Below are 18,084 nucleotides of genomic sequence, written 5' to 3' on the forward strand. Positions count from 1 at the left end.
AGAAGAAGCAAAGCATTTGAAGGCAAGGTGGATAGGGGATGTCATCTGCTCACCGGCTAACAAAAAAAAAACGAGGTGTCATCACCATAGTGAGCAAGAAGGCAAACCTGATCCTAAAAAACTCACATGCAGACGAGGAGGGGAGAGTACTAGTAACAAGCCTAGTGAAAGGAGAGGAACAAATACACATAGCCAACATATATGGGCCAAACTCCGAAGACAAGGAGTTTTGGCAGAAAGTAGACACGCTGCTCTCCACAATTCCTCAAGAGGACCTCCTGTTGGTGGCTGGAGACATGAACCGGGTAATGGACCAAGCCACAGACAGACACCTACATAGAACTAGCCACGACTCCCACAACACCTACACCCTGAGAGACCTGTGCACCAAGCTACACCTGGCTGACCCGTGGAGACTTCAAAACCCAAATGCCCGTGAATACACATTCTACTCACACCCACACAACTCCTATAGCAGGATAGACTACATACTGATGTCCAGCACTCACACACACCTGATCGACCACACTGAAATCGCACCAATCACCATCTCAGACCATGCACACATCACTCTATCACTAAGTGGCAGGCACAACGAGAAACCAACCAGCAGATGGCGATTAAACAACGATATCCTTCAGAACAAGGACAACGTGAAGGAAACCATTAATGGCGGAAACATACACAGACTGCATACTAAGAGGCAAAATGACCGAATCCATGGCCGAGGCAAACATCATAGTAATGCCCAAAGAGGGGAAAGACCCACAATTCCCGCAGAACTACAGACCTATATCGCTCATAAATGTTGACTGCAAAATCTACGCGAAGATACTTGCCACCAGACTAAACAGGGTCCTACCATCCCTCATCCACAACTCACAAGTAGGATACATCAAGAACAGAGTATCGCAAGACAACAAAAGATTACTATGCCACCTTATCAACCACACTACACAGAGCAGTGAACAGGCGGTGATGATAGCACTGGACGCAGAGAAGGCGTTCGACAGAGTCTCCTGGCCATTCCTGAACAACTGCATGAGCAAGTTCGGACTAGGAGCCAAATACAGAACTATGGTGATGGCCCTGTACAACGGACCAAGAGCAAAAGTGGTGGTAAACGGGAGCACATCAGAAACACTAACGCTGGGGAGAGGCACCAGGCAAGGCTGCCCCCGCTCACCAGGTCTCTTTCTACTGGCACTAGAACCACTACTAGCCAGAATAAGAGACGACGACGGAATAACAGGCGTCACAATCAAAGACAAAACCGTCAAACTCGCAGCATATGCGGACGACATCCTTATCACATCCACCAAGCCGTCAACATCGATAACAGCCCTAATGAACACAATAGGAGAATACGCTGAAGCCTCAGGGTACAAACTCAATAAAGACAAATCGGAATGTAAACCAATGAACATCCACACCACAAAAGATGTACTCGGAGACTCAGGACTGGCGTGGCAGACAAAACCGCTCAAATACCTAGGGCTGCTATTCGGGAGAGACCTAAAATCCACATTAGAACACAATGAGGATGCAGTTCTGAAGAAGATAAAGGAAAGACTGGACCGGTGGTCACCCAAATACATAAGCTGGTGGGGCAGGGTGACAATTTGTTTTTTATAAACTAAAAAAAAATGCAAACAAAAACAATTTACTTACTTACATTTGACTTCTGTTCTGGGCCATGAAGCAAGGCTTTCAGAACCAGTGGTTGAAAATCATCCATTGTGCACATTGGCTAAATATTGAAACCCCTCTGATGTAATTCTTCTTGACTTGATCACGTGACAAGATAACCAAGTGTCAGAAAGGGGGCGGGACGCTGCTGAATGACAGCAGCAGGGAGGAGGTTGGACTGTGTTTGCCCTTTTCGAAGTGCGCATGTCCCTTTGCCATCTTGTGACGGCCAGCCAGACATGCATGCTTGAAACCTCTAACCCAGCTGTCCTATGACAGATGGGTCAGAGTAAGCGCAGGGCTCCAGTATCCTTGAGAGTGGTGAGTGAGGCCGCTTCCTCCAATCATGGCGCTGCTCTCACAGCATTAGAGCAGCACCGGGATTGCTACCCGCCAGGGCCGTTTCTACCATTAGGCAAGACTAGGCGGCTGCCTAGGGCGGCAAAAAAGCTAGGGCGGCAAAAGGGGGAATTTTTATTTTTATTTTAACCTACGGAAGTAAAGCTAGGCGGCCGCAAAGTCTTGCCTAATGGTAGAAACGACCCTGCCCCCCCCCATACAAGAAAGTGGCAGGGGATAGGGGTTAATACAATGCTGAAGCCGGTTTGCAGGGCCACGTGCGGCCATATCGGGCTTGCCAGTGGTACCCGATGCAGCCGGCTCCCGTCTGTTTGTGTCTGGGAGCCATCTACACCCCCTTCCAGGCATGAGGCAGTTCTGAATAGGGCAGAGGCACCGTATAAAGAACGGTGCTCCGCAGTTACCTGTCGGCGCTCTGCCTGTAGATAACTCAAGCGGCTGCCTCCCTGTTTCTCCACTGTAGCACAGCCCCTGCCTCAGCCTCACCTATCCTTCGTTTTCCAGCTGGGGCATCAGGTCACCGATAGCCCAGGTGCCACCTTTCTCGGCACTCCGCGCAAGCATCTCGCTGCCGGGCACTCCAGCCTGTCCCCGGGTAACGCTGACCCCTGATAGCACAGTTCCGCACCAGACTGTACACACGGCCCGGTCTCTGGACCGTCCGCCGGCCCGCTGCAGAGGGCAGAGCTCTGTCTCTAAATGCAGGTGGGGTGCAGGGGTGTAATGTCACACTCTGCAGGGACTTTGCTCAACCAGGGCCGCAGGATTGATCAGATATTTGGGCCTCCACATTGGGAGCTTTAACGTGACACGTCTAAGCTGCCATATTCGTTTACCACGCCACCTTCACATGATTGTTGATGTTAAAACATAACACAAGTCTAGATAAATCCTTGTTATGCATGCATCGGGTGTAAGAAAAACAGGCTCTAGCTTCTTGTAGGCAAATTTATCAGAGTAAGCACAAGCTCTTCAGCAAATTCTAGGACTGCATGTGTTTGATATGGGTAATTATTTTGTGGCGATATGCATATGATGAAAGTACATGCGAAGGAGGGCTGAATTTGCAGTTGACTAATTACAAAACTGCTGGATTTATGAGGTGGGGGGGCTCGAGTCGAGATTAGATCGTCCAGTCCAGGTTTTCAACAGGACTACAAATCCCTGAGTGTGAAGCGAAAACCTGGACTGGAAGATCTGCTCTCGCACAGAAAGCTCTGAACTCTGCATAATTCCGCCAGAAATAAACATACATTTGTTCATTTTAGCCAGCGCCTCTTTCAATATTACTAAACAAATTAGAATTGATAATAAAATAGAAGAAAAATACATTAGTTCAGTCCGTTATAAAACAAAAAAAATCTATATATACACTAAAATGTAAACGCTCTAGGTAGTGGTAGTCAGCAGCGTGCATGGCCTATACAGGCCTTGCACGCTGCTGACTATCACTACCTAATGCGTCAGAAGAGGAAGTGTGCTTTAGCACGCTAAATTGATGTACTCAAAAAAAGTACTGGTGATACAAGACATCTCACAAACACGCACACTTCTGTCACTGAGAGAGAGGTGCTGAGGGGGTACTACCCACGGAGAGGCATTGAGGACTGGCACTGAGGATTGATACTCACAGAGGGGCACTAAGGACTGTCACTGGAGAGAGATTATGCGGACTGGCACTGAGGGAAGGGCACTGAGAATTGGTACTCACCGAGGGTCTCTCAGGACTGATACGAACCAATTGAGCATTGAAGACTGTGTTGAGTGAGGGGTACTGAGGGCAGGTACTGGGTGAGTGAGCAATGCAAGTTACTATTTTTTTTGTTTCTGGTTTTGAAAACGAGGTGCACTTGACGCCTCGGTGGTATTTAAACACAAGGCTCCAATGGGCATCCGTGTACATAGTTCTGGGAGTGTATGGCTACTGTAATGGTCTGGCTTGGGCCTTTCGTTGAAGTCATTTGCAGGACTTCTCTGGCTTGGGCCTTTCATTGAAGTAGTTTGCAGGACTGACTGTTGTGATGTGTTTCCTGATAGTAAATGAGAGTAACATAGAAGTGTTCGGCAGTAGAGGGTGTGCCTCTCTAGCCTGGATGACGGGGGGAGAGAGTGATGGTAGTAAATGGGAGGGGGCGGCATTTTTCAATTCTCGCCTAGGGCGGCAAAACACCTAGAAACGGCCCTGGTACCCGCACTGCAGCATCCGATTGAGAAGAGGTCCGGAGTAGAGGACATTGGTTCAGGTACGTATTTTCATTTTTTATTAAAATATTTGAGCACATGTGACCACCCGCCCACCCCCACCACCCCGTAGATGCCAGCCACCACTGTTTTGTAGAAGAATTTGTGGAAGCTCCAAATAGAGGGAATTGGTATTATCTAGGCAGGAGCATGTAAGACCCAAGATTAGCATATACTTTCTGCCAGGAGATAACAAATTAAATTGACCATTTCGGATTTTGGGGACTATTCACAACCTACATTTTATAATTCGTTTAGTAATTCTTTAGCAAGTGCTAATAACTTACTCTTCACTTTTATAGGTACGGAAGTCTAGTCCTCTGCCTCTCCTAGCTTTTATTTGTGGAGCTCCGCCCGACTGCAGAGATCTCTGTACACATAAGTATACGTCTTAGGGCCCGATTCCGATGCGGGCAGGAAGGACGCCTGCCAGCATTGTGCACTGCTGTTCGGATTCCTTTCTGACTGAGCCATTCTGAGGGGCTTGGTCAGAAAGGAATCGGACTCGGTTTTCCGGATGGCTTCCAACGGGCTCAGAGAGCCCGCCGGCCATCCGGAAACTCTTCAGTACTCCCTCGGCCGGCTCTCACCTTGGGGCGCCTGCCACGGGGTGCAGGGATGAACTGCACCTCTGGACTTATGCATGCGAGCATGCATTCCGTGCGGAAAGCATGCTCCCATTGTTAAGTATAGGATTGCGACCATCTTACTTGCAGGTCTGGAACCGACAACAAGAGGTCGTATGGTTACAGTTCCTGACCGATGTTGGCCGTACTCTGGTCTGTCTGACATCGGAATCGGCCCCTGAGTATTAAATGTGGGAGAGTAGTCACTGGAAAATGTGGAATATTTAGGAATAAAGGAAAAGGGTTAGGGGAGATCGAAGGAGGCGTTTAAGGGGGCCTAGTTAAGGGTTTAGGGAGGGACATGCATCCACACACAAAATAGTACGCCCATTTTTCTTCACAAGCTGCACTTCGATAGTTACTACAGCCAAAAAAGAACCAAACGAGTAGTACATGTTCTCCAGCTCAGAGCTGGAGTAAGTCCAGCACCACACATTGCCAATCACTGGTACTGCAACACCATTCCATAGATAATAAAGAGGTAGGGACTTAAAGTTAAACCCTATCGGAATTAATGTTCAAATAAATCAAATTATTTAAACTATGTAAAATATAAGTACATGTATGTTAATATTAAAAGAGTATCTGCAATAAAACATATGTATTACTTTCTTTTTTAATAATGTAATTCATTTTATGCATCACCTTCAAATCTTTAATACTATAAACTAGATATATTTTATACTTTAGTTGGAATTTTGTTTCTTAATTTAAATTTGAGAAATAGGCAGTAAAGCTGACCCAGGCCAACTTTAACACCTGGGCTGGTTTGATTGAGAAGATTTGACTCAGATAAATGCAGCCCCTTCAATGCCCCTAAATATGTCAAGACACATGAGTTAGAAAAGTAAATTAATCTTATTGAGAAGAATGTGGAAAGATAGAAATTTAAAGCTGGTTGAAACTTTTGTGGGGAGATATTTATGTATGGTCATTATTTTGGTAGCAGATATTTTTGAGTTCTGAGTTTTTGCCGTGTATGGGCCTCTTTTAAAGGTGCCAGGCCAGGCTGCCAAACTACTGAGTTAGAAGAGGTCCCCTACCACTGGCCCACTTGTGCCTGGTCCACCCTATATGGGGCTATCCAGTATATTATTAAGGATTCTTTTTTCTGAATGGGCGGGAGCACTTTTCGTGTAAAAAAGAACAGCCCATCATGACTTTTTTTTTGTTTTTAAAGTCAAACCCCCAATCCAGGATTTTGTCTTTGAAAATCAAAAAGTAAACTAAACCTGTGACTGACAACACAGGGATATTTCGTTTTTTTCTTCAAGACTGCCATGTCCTGCATGTCATGCAGGGTTGAACTGGGCAAGACAAAACACTAGATTGGAGGGGCGACAGTCTCAGTCTTCCCCATGGCAGGACCAGTGGTAGTACCGCTATAGGGAAAACAGCAGTTTCCCCACCTCTAATTGTGGCGAGAGAATCAAGATATGGGCCTGTAGGATATATGCTGGTTTATGGTGGTGCTCCATAGCCACCCAACCCCTGAAAGTGACCATGTATGTTGAAAGAACCACTTTGTATGCCAAAAAAGTTATGTATTAATGGGGTAACTCGATAGACCACTGGACCCGGGTAAATTGTAGTATTTAAGATAAAGTCACAGTGGAAAGCATTCACAATACATCAAGGAACAAAAAATTATCTAAGTAGACAAAGTATGACAACACCAAAATTCTCATTCAAAAAATGATTGTGATTTAATTATATCACATGGATTGACATTAAATCAAAGCTTTAGAGTATAATGTATATCACTGATTGTTGATGTATGTATGCATACTACCTTCCCTTTGCACATCACCTGCACTTATCCCTGTTACGCACTTGTTACTTCACATTGTGTGCACCTGTTTTTTATAAATGCATAAATGTGTTATACATTATACTCTATAGCTTTGATTTCATGTCAATCCATGTGATATAATTAAATCACAATCATTTTTTGAATGAGATTTTTGGTGTTGTTATACTTTGTCTACTTAGATTATGTTTTGTTCCTTGATGTATTGTGAAGGCTTTCCACTGTGACTTTATCTTATGTACTACACTTTGTATGCCAGGCATGTAAACATAGGGGAATTTCTGAACAAACAAGATGGTCTAGGTGTATATGTTTGAGCTTCAATGTCTAATAGGGGCATAGCTATATACTGGAGATTTCACAGGTTAATGGTGGCACTTGTATGGTGTGGCCGTTCAGAATATGAACGTTTAACCTACCTTTCGTTCTCCGTGCAGGTGCACCTCCAGCACCTGGGCTTTGCTTTCTGCCCTTGGCCCAGAAATAAACTAGGATGACCACTCCAACGGTGATCAGGAGGTCACCCACCACAATTCCAGCCACGGTCCAGAACTCCATGTCGATGCAACGCTCGCACACTGCGGAAGCATAGAAGAGATGGGAAGAGAGAAAATCATCACATGTACCAGAGTTGGGACTCCATATTGATACTATCACATTCTGCAGATGGAAAGACCAACTTTACACAGTGCCTGGCCAGTCTCTCACAACCCTGTGCTCTGTTGCAGCAAGAGGATTTCTTCCACTTCATCTTGTTTTGCAGGTTAGTTGTCTGATAATCCGTCTTGACCATGAATCTGCTCTCCATCATCAATTCTAGGTCTCGTTACAATTGGCCTTTATGTAGTCTGTGGTACTTGACTTGCCCACTGTTGTTCTTTCTCTGTCTCTGATCCTAGGCATCACATACCCTTCAAGCAGAGCCTCTAGCACTTAGTCCCAGCCCTTGCAGGTTGTTTTCTGTCAATGCTTTGGTAGAGCAACCAATACTTGATCTTGGAGCCCATTATCTGTCTTTGCTTGTACATCTCTCATGCCCTTGACATTTAGGTAGAGTTTCTAACACATTGTCATGGTCCCGTACACTCTTAAATATTTCGCGTTCAAGGTCCCACCCTTACTTTAAAGACACTTTTCCTCCTCTGGTTTTCAATCCCCTGTGCCCTTAGTCTTTAGATGGGTTCTCAGACCCCTGATTTCTCCTTCCACAGATTGTTCTGTGTCTCTTGTTTTAGGTTCATCTTATACATTGCTACCTGGGGCTGTATGATGAATATTGCACACTGTCCCTGTTTGTGCCATGGTGCACCTTTTAAAAGGTGCGCCAGGTACAGACAAGGACAGTGTGCCATTTAGAAAGAATGAGGTGCCCCCCAGAGCAGCAGCAAACTAGCGCTGCCCTTGGGGAGTGCATTAAGTGAAAAACATAGAAGTTGTTAAAAACTGCTCTGTGTTCCACAGTGCAAGAGTCATGCTACCTGTACTTTGAAGAGGAGAGAAAGATTCCCTTGTAGGCGGGTAAAGGGAGTGACTGCACCCGCATGCAGGGGGAGGCCCCCTTTTTCCAGCCGTGGCCAGTAGTGGGAGTACCGGTCGGGCGGTGACATGGGGAGGGAGAGGGGCAGGGTGGGGGGTAGTAATGTATGGATTACGGATTTTAAAAGGTAAGTAAACATAAAAATAAATAAAACGAATTTTGTTGCGCGCACTGCATCGCATTTGGTGATGCAGTGTGTGCAACGAAATTCGTTTTATTTATTTTTATGTTTACTTACCTGTTAAGGTTCGGATTCCATACATTACTAGCCCCCACCCTGCCCCTCCCCCTCCCCTCGTCACCGCCCGGCCGGTACTCCACTACCGGCCGCGGCTGCCGTTCTCCCCTCCAGAGGGCTGCCTTTAGAAGGCGCTCTTACTGTGAGCCTCCTAATGGCATATTTGCCTCTGTGCCTGTGTCCATAATATGGCGCAGACACAGGGGCAAACTGATTCCCTCATTTGCATGGGGGCATGCCTCCTTGCAAATGAGGGAACTTCATCTTATGATAGCACTGGTGCAACATGTGTGCCGGTGCTGTCTGTATTACAGAAGGTGAAACACAAACGTAATACCATTTTGCCCCGGGGACACACAAAGCGGGTGCACATGCCCGTTGCACCCCCGGGGCACAATGTGTAATACAGCTCCAAGTATTTTCACTTGTGTTGTGCTTACCCATTTCAATGTTATGAGCTCTTCTTACTACTGGTCTTTATGAGCAGCATCTGGGACTTTGTGTCAACCCAATAAACCCTTTCTGGTACTGGGTCTGTCTGAACCACATCGGTGCTCGATGAGGTCCGCTCCTGCGCTGGAATATGCAAAAACCCATTATTCATGACGAGCTGGGCTCGTCATGAGCGTGCTGGGAGGCTACTGCATGACGAGCCCAGCTCGTCATGAGCGTCGAAGGGGTTAAACCTGTGCCTGGGGAGCACTTAGGCTGTCTCTGACCCTAGGAACCAATATTATTGTTTATTAGGTTGATTGGTTTGGTGTTCAGTCCTACTCTTCCATGTCCACTTCCTACAGGTTCTAGGTCCTCCTAACACGTCCATCAGAAATAGTGTCCTTCACTTGGTCTTGCCTCTGTGCACTTTTCTCTATCTCTGGTTCTAGGTCCTCTTTATGAGTGATACTCATGTAGAGTCTCCTACTCTTGAACGCACTCTAATAACCATTCTCTGTCACTGAGTCTGGGTTCCCCTTACATTCGACCATCATAGTATGCCTTGCATCTTCAAACCCATCCCTTTTAGACTCTACCTAGCCCCCTTCCTCTCTGCCTTGAGGGAGAGTCTTTGGCGATTGGTTTTGGCCTGGTAGACCCTATTCAGACCCCTCATCACTCTCTCCATCTCTTGGGCCCAGTATCCTGAGCCTTCGGAAGAGTATTGTTCTTGTCCTCATTCTCACATGCACCCATCTCTTATCATTATCCCGCTTACTCTTGGTCATCAGCTCCTGCCAACTGTGCATGACCTTGCCCACCCTAAACTCTTCCTTGTCTCTGGTTCTAGCTGTACCTTATCCTTATTCAGGAGCGGCCTGTGCAGGTAACAGAAGGTGGGGCGGGTGGAGGGGGGATTCGACAGACGAGGACGAGGCACAATTCATTATTTTTTACATTTTCCCTCGTCATCGTCTGTCGAATCCCTTTCCCACTCCGCCCCACCGCTCTTACCTGCATGAGTCGTTCCTGTCCATATTATTCCAGTAGAATCTCGTACCCTATCACTTCCCACCTACAGATTCTTACTTGTCTCTCGTATCTGAATCTATTTAATATGGTTCCATGTGCCTCCATCTTTTACATTCAGGTAGAGTATCTTATGGGAAACTCTGAATGGTTTATCTTCCCTCGTCCCTGATTCTAAGTGATTCTGACAGTAAGCTGCCGGTGGAGTCATGTACGGGTGGGCGCGGCATGAAAAAGTATAAAGACCACTGCCATAGACCCTCCTTTGCTCTAGGTGATTCTTAATGTTCACCATCAGGAACCATCTCTTATGCTATAGCATGCTCCCATGGGCCTTGCCTTGTACTGGGTTATTCTTAATGTTAGTTGTCAGGTAAATTTGCCAATGCTTTGTTTTACCCCACACACCCTTTCTTGACCTAATTTCCAGGAACCTCTTACACTTTGCCTTCAAGTCGCATCTTTGTCGCTATCTCTTGCTGCCATAGGCCCCATGCTGTCTCTGGTTCTACACGACTTTTACCATTATCTCCCAAGTAGTTTCTCGTACGCTATCCTTTGCAGTGGTAGACCCTTCCTTGTCTTTAGGTCTTGGTGTCTCTTGCCATCAGGCTTCGGGGTAGCATATCCGAGACCGGGGTCTCCAACCGTTTCTGTAATGAGAGCCTCTTATGTCCAATGAAAATCTACCTGAGCTACTAATATTATGAGAGTTGTAATAGTGGCTACTTCAGCCAGGATTACATTGGTAATGCAAGATTACCAGCAGTGTTCATGTCAGTACATCAGGGGCGGTTGCCAGCAGTAATATAAAAAATGGTCTGTCAATGTGGCATGCCTCTACAAGGAAAATACATAACTGCAATAGTTACAATGCCCCTGGCACCAAGTTCATAAAACTAATATTAGGTCTGCCCAACACCAGATGAATTTTCATTCATTTCCTGTCATTCAAATACCAGCTTTAAATATATTTTGGAAATTCAACCATTTTTCTTCAAACATCAGCTTATGAATTCTGAAAATGCACACATTTTTGTATTAAGGAAACCCTTCCCAATTTTGGAAAACATACATTAATTCCACCAAGCAAAAGCTTCTAATTCAGTATGTTGGGCTGCATAAAGGAAAGCTACTTACAGGTAATTGGTGAGCTACTAGTAGCTCACGAGGTACTCGTTGGAGAGCCCTGTCCTAGACAATCTCTTCTTACCCCATAAACCCAGTGCTTAATTTGAGCCTGCGTTTCCGGTGTTCGCCACCAGCACTTAATTGCTAACACCAGGTCTTACAAGAGTCTGCCATGTGGAGGCTCTGTTAGTGTTTTTTTTCGAAATGAGCACAACAGCAGGTGTGTATTCATTATACATACTTTAAAATGGCTAATACCAGCCAACCAAGCCATTCTTGTAGCTTTGGGGTGCTGAAGTAGTCTGAAGTGCCACACTTGAAGGAGTATGATGTTGGTAGGTGCGTTTGTACTGTCCAGGGCAATGGGTGGTGAAAGCTGCAGATGCCTCCTGAGTACTGAGGACAGCCAGGCATTTTTTTTTTTACAAATTAAGCACCTCATAAACCCTCCCTTATCATTGCTTCTAGAGTAGATGCTTCTTACCCTTGGCTTTCAGGTAGAGTCGATAGTTTTGTGTCTGCACCTCACAAAGGTACTCCCCATTGTTGTCCTCCTCGTACTTTTTAAGTTCGTGTTCCCCCGTATCCGGGTTCGTCATTTTCATGGGTTTTCCATCTTTCGACAGATTGACTTTGCCAGCACCAGGGTTCGTCCCAGGACAGGTAATAAACACGGAGGACCCGGAGATGCGCACAGTGAATCCTGGATCACCTGTGGTGTGAGAGGGAAATAATAAAACATGGGGAAAGAGACAGGGGGGTGGAAGAGCGAATGCAGCACCGGAAGTGAAGGGAGAGAGGCACCGGAAGTGAGAAGAGAGGGCGATCAAAGAGGTGTAGGGCGACAAGAAAATAAAGCACGAAATATCAGAAATGCGGATGATAAAAAAAAAGTACTTTTGTTGATACATGGTCTTTCATAATCAGAAAAGGCCTGTCCAGGAGGGAAATCAGCAATTTCAGGACCATGTTCGTGTTGCTTCTTACTCTTTCCTACGATTTCTCCCCACTGTCTACAACCTCGTCCGTCCCATGGAATAAAAGTACATCCCATGTACTTTAGTAGTGCAACGAAGCCCCACGAATGGCAGATGTTGTGCTATACAAATGCCAGTAGTATAACATACATGTCCTTCTGTGGCAAAGGAAAAATCACCTTCAAAGGGAATACAGACTAGCATCCAAACAGACCCGTTTCCTTGCCATTATACCTCTCAGATCTAAATAGCAGCGGGGCTGGGGTGGGGTCTGTTTACCTTGTACCAAAGCCCAAAGTGAGTTCTCTCTACTGATCAGGTTTCAAGGGAATCCCCCAGTGGCTAAATGTTCAAAGGAAATTTCCATTTATACAATGATATTGTACCTTAGCTACCAACTGGCCCCATGAGCCAGGGCGCTTTTTAGGTAATAATTAGGGCTCCTTGTTTTCCGTGTTTACAGATTTTTACAGATAAATACAGATACTGTCTCTTCTGTCTGTATTTATTTTTTAAAAGCAGAAAAATACAGATCATTTGGCTTCGTTTCAGGTCAGTAGCTGTACATAAGGACAACATGCGGAGCTACAAAGCTCAATGAGATGTACTTAAATGACTGCATATCTCAACATGTACATGTGTTATAACACTATTTTTTTAATGTGGGTTTATTATTTTCGTATTTTTGGCTGTGTAATGTGCTAAAACCTGACAGGCATCTTAGTATGAGTCCATGTTTAACCGTTAAATGAATGCAGAAATATACAAGTTATCACCTCAAACACAAAATAAATATGGATAAATACAGATGGAAATATACAAAAATAAATACCATAAAACTGGGAGCCCTAGTAATAATGCACTCTACAATTGTTTATAGTAATATAATGATAATGTTCGAATTCATCTACAGTATCTTCTGCAATTTTAGTCAACAACTCTTTACAGGTTGAGAGTTTTGAGTACATAATTGCAATGTTAGTAGTGCAACTACAAGTCCCAGAATGCAGCGTGCTGGTGGCTAAGCAACCAGGATTGACCCTCCTCCCCTCAGTTCCCAAAATTCTTCCTTTCCTCATTCCTGGTTACTTCTTCCCACCTCTCCTGCCTGCCGCAGAACGTGTGAATTCCAGCCTGGTACAGAAAGATAGTACGCAGTGGAATTACCAGGAAGGAAAGTGCCACCCTAAAACATGACTGGGCAACAAAAACATCCATAATTGGGCTTCAAAATTCCCCTTACACCGTTCGGACTGAGTGCCACCACACCTGCTGCATTAATAGCTACGCTCCTGTATCACAGACATGGTGAAATCTGTACAATTTAGTAAAACACTACATGAAATTAAAACCCTGGAAAGAGTCTTCGTCTGTCTGCCTACATAAGGAAGAGAGAAGGTAATTATATCCACTGAAGAGAGATTCGCCCGTCTCCTGTTTCTCAGGAAAACAGTATGTATTTACATCCATTGCAATGAGATGAAATGTCAAAACCCTGATCGTGGACATTAGTAAGACACGAGGAGACTCCCTCAGAGGCATAGATTTCAATAGTGCAGCAGGTGCAGTGGCACCAGGGCCCAGAGATATAAGCCCCCCCCCCCCCTTGCTTGACTTCTCTGGCGTGTTCTTACTACCCACCCTGTGGTTATTGGGGGTCATTTCCATTGTATTTGGACGTTTGGCACGCCTCCTACACCACTGGACTCCTCTGAGTTTAGTAAAACTCTGGCTGCTTTCTTTACACCTCTGAAAAGTATACGGGTATGACCGCCATTTTCAGCGTGCTAATATTCCACATTTCAGCAAATCATTCATCCAAACGTAAAATATTGCTATTTGGAAATAAAGGCTTGTGTCTTACCTGCTGTCACAACCAAGACCCAGACTGCAATAAAATAGAAAAAAAATGAATCAAATAAACACAGTTGTTCATTAGTTTCTAATGCTGATATTCCATGCTGTTTTGGTAGTGAAGGGTAGAATAAAGACTGTGGGACCAAATCTGATCTCGTAAGGAAGGAGTCCGAAACGTGTACGGAATTGCCTAAACCGTTACGGAGCCCTTGTTCCCGACCGAATCGTCCCCCATTCCGAACGACCAAGTACGATGCAAATATTGCATCCGCGTTGACCGAATCGTTTACGAACCTTATCCAGTCTGTACGACTCATACGGAGACAATTCGTACAGCTAAATGGACTCTGTTTACAAGCGAGCAAGTATGATGAACGATTATGACAGCCTTTACGATATGGTATGTCCGAATTGAAAAGACTGCCGGAATCGTTCTTTGGGGGCCCGTAGCAGGACCCGTAACCTGGAGCCCTCTGATTTGGACCCGTGGGGATGCCCATGGGTCCCCCGATCCAAGCATGCACAGTATGGCGGGCACCATGGGGTGCCCGCCACAGGGTGTACGCTTTTCCCCAACCACCACTTTTTGCTATGGGAGCTTGTGTACGTGTCCAGTATACAGGCTCCCATACAGTTCAATGAGAGTCCGAGCGAACCGTCAGTCGGACTCCAGTGCACTGAATCGTACGGAAAGGATTCCTGATCCGATTCGGTCGGGATGCTTTCCTTACGAGATCGGAATCGGGCCCAGTGTGTGTTATTTCAGAATAGGCTACTGCCCTCCCTGCCAGGTCCTCTTAGGAGTGCCCCAGTAATCGCCAGAGCCTATTCTTAACCGGGACATATCATTAAACAACTGTACAGGAGACACATCAGAGCCACTCTTGTTCTCAAATGAAAAAACATCTATTTAAATACCAAACAATGATATTCAGTTGTGCTGTATACAAATTCCTAAAAACATGCATTCTAATAGGCCCTTGTCACAACCAATAATAACAATAATACTGATATACCTGTACTATAGCAATACCCATATTATACAAATATAATAATAATATAATAAGTAAAAATAATATTGCTAATGACATATGTGGGGCTGCTGCCAACTGAATTGGTGCTTCATCACCGGATAAAAGGTTATTAAGCTGGTGGTTTTCAATATGTCAAACTCCAGGCTCCTCCAGAACCAGCTACAGGAAAAACTTTACTTGTAGTTCTGTTTACTTTAAATATTTTTAAGAAGACCCAATCTGCTCCAAGTGCTATAAAATTGCTAAGCAAGCAAACAGCCAAATAAAAAGGCAATGACACCCCTACAGGACCATAGGAAGATTAAAATGAATGAAGAGAAATACAAGTTCAGATAGCCCCTAGGTATTCACACAATCGCTTTTTATACTGTATCAAAGAATAAACAAAAGACTTTGATTGAGTATTTCAGTTTTAATCTACTTTTTACATTTTTTGCAAATATGGAATATCCAGTGATGATTATCTTCAGCACTATATTGCTTCAGCGAAAACGCCATTGGACGTGACTCCGGTCCATCTCTCAGTCTATGTATAGAGTTTATGTATATTTTTCTAGTGTGAAAGGGGTGATATGGATTTGCAATAGGCAGTGAAGAGGTTGGACGGAAAAGAAAGTCTCTTATTTGGACTGGTCCCATCTTAAAATGGACCCTTGTATCTTCAATGCAGTGTCCATCTGAACAAAAGGGGCAGATAAAGGTGCAAACTTGGGAGCCTTCCATACAATACACGATGCCCAAAGAAGCTGAGAGTTATTACACACATATTTTTAATTAATTATATGTTTAAGATGAATGGAAGTATTTTGCCGGATTTCTCTAATTGTCATATTTCAGAGGTAATTCTACTTGGTGCTCATTCAATCACTTACAATTGAAGTGAGCCCACAGGCCAAGGAGTAATCTTTGTGTTAGAGCAAAGATTTACCAGATATTGAGTACGTTTTAGTCAGCCTGATGGGCTGCTGGAAGGGGAGACTATTTAGTGATATATGGATGGATTAATTATCCCTGTGCTACTTATCTGTGGGGAAATTAAGAAAGAGTGGGCTAGGATCTTATTCTAAAATGGTGACATTCATTTACCCCCGATCCACTTTTATACATTTTCCAACTTTGCAGTGAAGCTGTCGCAGCGCCTTTGGAGCATTTCAGTCGGTAGGGTTGTGCGTCAAGAATCCCTTAAATGCACCCATGCAACAATCTCAACACTGGCACGACACAGAATACATAAAATAATATCTCTATTATGGGGATTTTATAGCCACAGACAACATCAAGGCAGCTTCAGTGCATTTCTAAGACATACCAAATAAATTGATAGTGTGTACTCACCAGCAGACACAACAACTCCGAGGAGAGTGCTAAGAAGCGGGATCTTCATGGTTGGGTACTTCAACGGTGCTTGCCTATCCCTTTAATTTGTCTTTTTTCTCTCTACGTCCTATCTACTTTTTTGATCTTACACCCTTTTATTTTAGGAGAAATGGCTTATTAAAAATGTTTGTGTATTAAAAGACCCCATACCCTTGCTGTCCCTAATTTACTGAGCCATAGCTTTACCACGGCCTCCCTTACAACAATAAAAACTATACCCTTAAATATGTATATTTATTAAAACGTAGAAAAACATTTTCTGATTTGCCGTGGCAGGGGTTCTCGGAGCCTGTGAGCGCTGTTTTGTGACACCCACAGGCCCCAGCAGCTCCAGGAAGTGGCTAGGTGACGCACAGACCTGTCTGAGAAGTAACGTGCTGGGACTCAAGTACTGAGAAGAAAAGGTCTTCAGTGCAGGAGGGGGGAAGGGGCGGTTTTATCAAATTTCCACAATGAGGCACAGGGCCTCAGCACTTGTCTGTACACCATAAAGTGCAAGGCGAACACAAAAGGAAAAGGGTTTGTCTTAATCAACGCAGAAGGAATTGCATGCACCTAAGTCACTGGCTAACCTTAGTATGCACTTTAACATCGATGTACCATCAATGGCAACAAATCCTTCATCATTTCGGACCATCAATGCCAACACACCATCACTATGCACCACCAACACAAACACATCCTTTATCATGATAGACCATTGATGACGGCATATTCTTCATCAAAGCAGTCCATCAACACAAATACATACTCTCCTTCCTTTGTCGGTACCAACACATCTTCACCATGATAGTCCATTGACACCTGACCATCATCAAGATGCACCATTGAGGCCAACACACCGTACAACACAAAGAGCCATTGGGACCGACTTATCCTTTATCATAATGAGCTGTCCACACCAACACAGCACCAATGACAACAATCCACCCTGAATCATGAAGCATCCATTAAACCAATACATAGTTCATCTAAATTGACCACTAATGTAAGCAAATCTTTCACCAGAATAGACCATGCACTAAGATAATGTTGTAATACAAAAAGCAACCCCTCATCATGGAGCACCATTGCAGCCAACACAACATCGAAATGAACTTTCACACCAATATATGCTTTCTCATATTGGCCTATCAGCAGCAACACATCATGATGCGCCGTTGAGATCAATGTATCACCAGGAAGCTCAATCACTGTCTGCACCTCTTCATCAAGATAAACAATTCACACAACACATCGCCATGATGCACCATTAATGACAACACATTCTTCATCAAGATGGACTACTGGTGCCAATTAAACATCATAGTGCACCATTAATGCAGACACAGCCTTCTTCACGATAGACTCTCGATACCAACACATCGTGATGCATCAATGATGACAACGAAACATGAACACTAACATGTCCTTCACCACGATAGGTAATCCATGCCAAGACAACACAATCGGGCAACAACCACAGGCGCAAACACATCCTTCATCGCAATGGAACATCCACACCAAGCCACCATTGTAATGTGCCATTGATACCAACAAGTACTTCTGCAGGGCTGACTTTCTATTTCACTACAACACGATTGATGAGAACACATGCTTCATCACAGTTGACTTTTAATGCAAACATAACATCACACTGGACCAGCAAAGCTAAAACATAATTTATCAAGATTGCCCATTGACGCCAACATAACATTATTGTGTCCCATTGACACCAACTAATCCTTCCTCAAGATGGGCCAT

At 44.5% G+C, this 18,084-nt stretch overlaps 1 protein-coding gene across 1 annotated transcript in view; it reads right to left on the reverse strand.

The window, feature by feature from the left end:
• The window catches only part of CD3E (CD3 epsilon subunit of T-cell receptor complex), a 45,441-nt gene extending 28,744 nt beyond the window's left edge, over positions 1 to 16,697 (reverse strand). Inside the window, exons 1-4 of the mRNA XM_078682255.1 lie at positions 16,300 to 16,697; positions 13,938 to 13,961; positions 11,581 to 11,808; positions 7,146 to 7,304 (exon numbers count right to left, since the gene is read on the reverse strand). Of these exons, the coding sequence (XP_078538381.1) occupies positions 7,146 to 7,304; positions 11,581 to 11,808; positions 13,938 to 13,961; positions 16,300 to 16,348 (460 nt within the window). The 5' untranslated portion in view covers positions 16,349 to 16,697. The remainder of the gene's footprint in view (positions 1 to 7,145; positions 7,305 to 11,580; positions 11,809 to 13,937; positions 13,962 to 16,299) is intronic.
• Positions 16,698 to 18,084: the final 1,387 nt, after the last annotated feature.

This window comes from Lissotriton helveticus, chromosome 3_1 (assembly GCF_964261635.1).
Source record: "Lissotriton helveticus chromosome 3_1, aLisHel1.1, whole genome shotgun sequence".
Taxonomy (NCBI): Eukaryota; Metazoa; Chordata; class Amphibia; order Caudata; family Salamandridae; genus Lissotriton; species Lissotriton helveticus.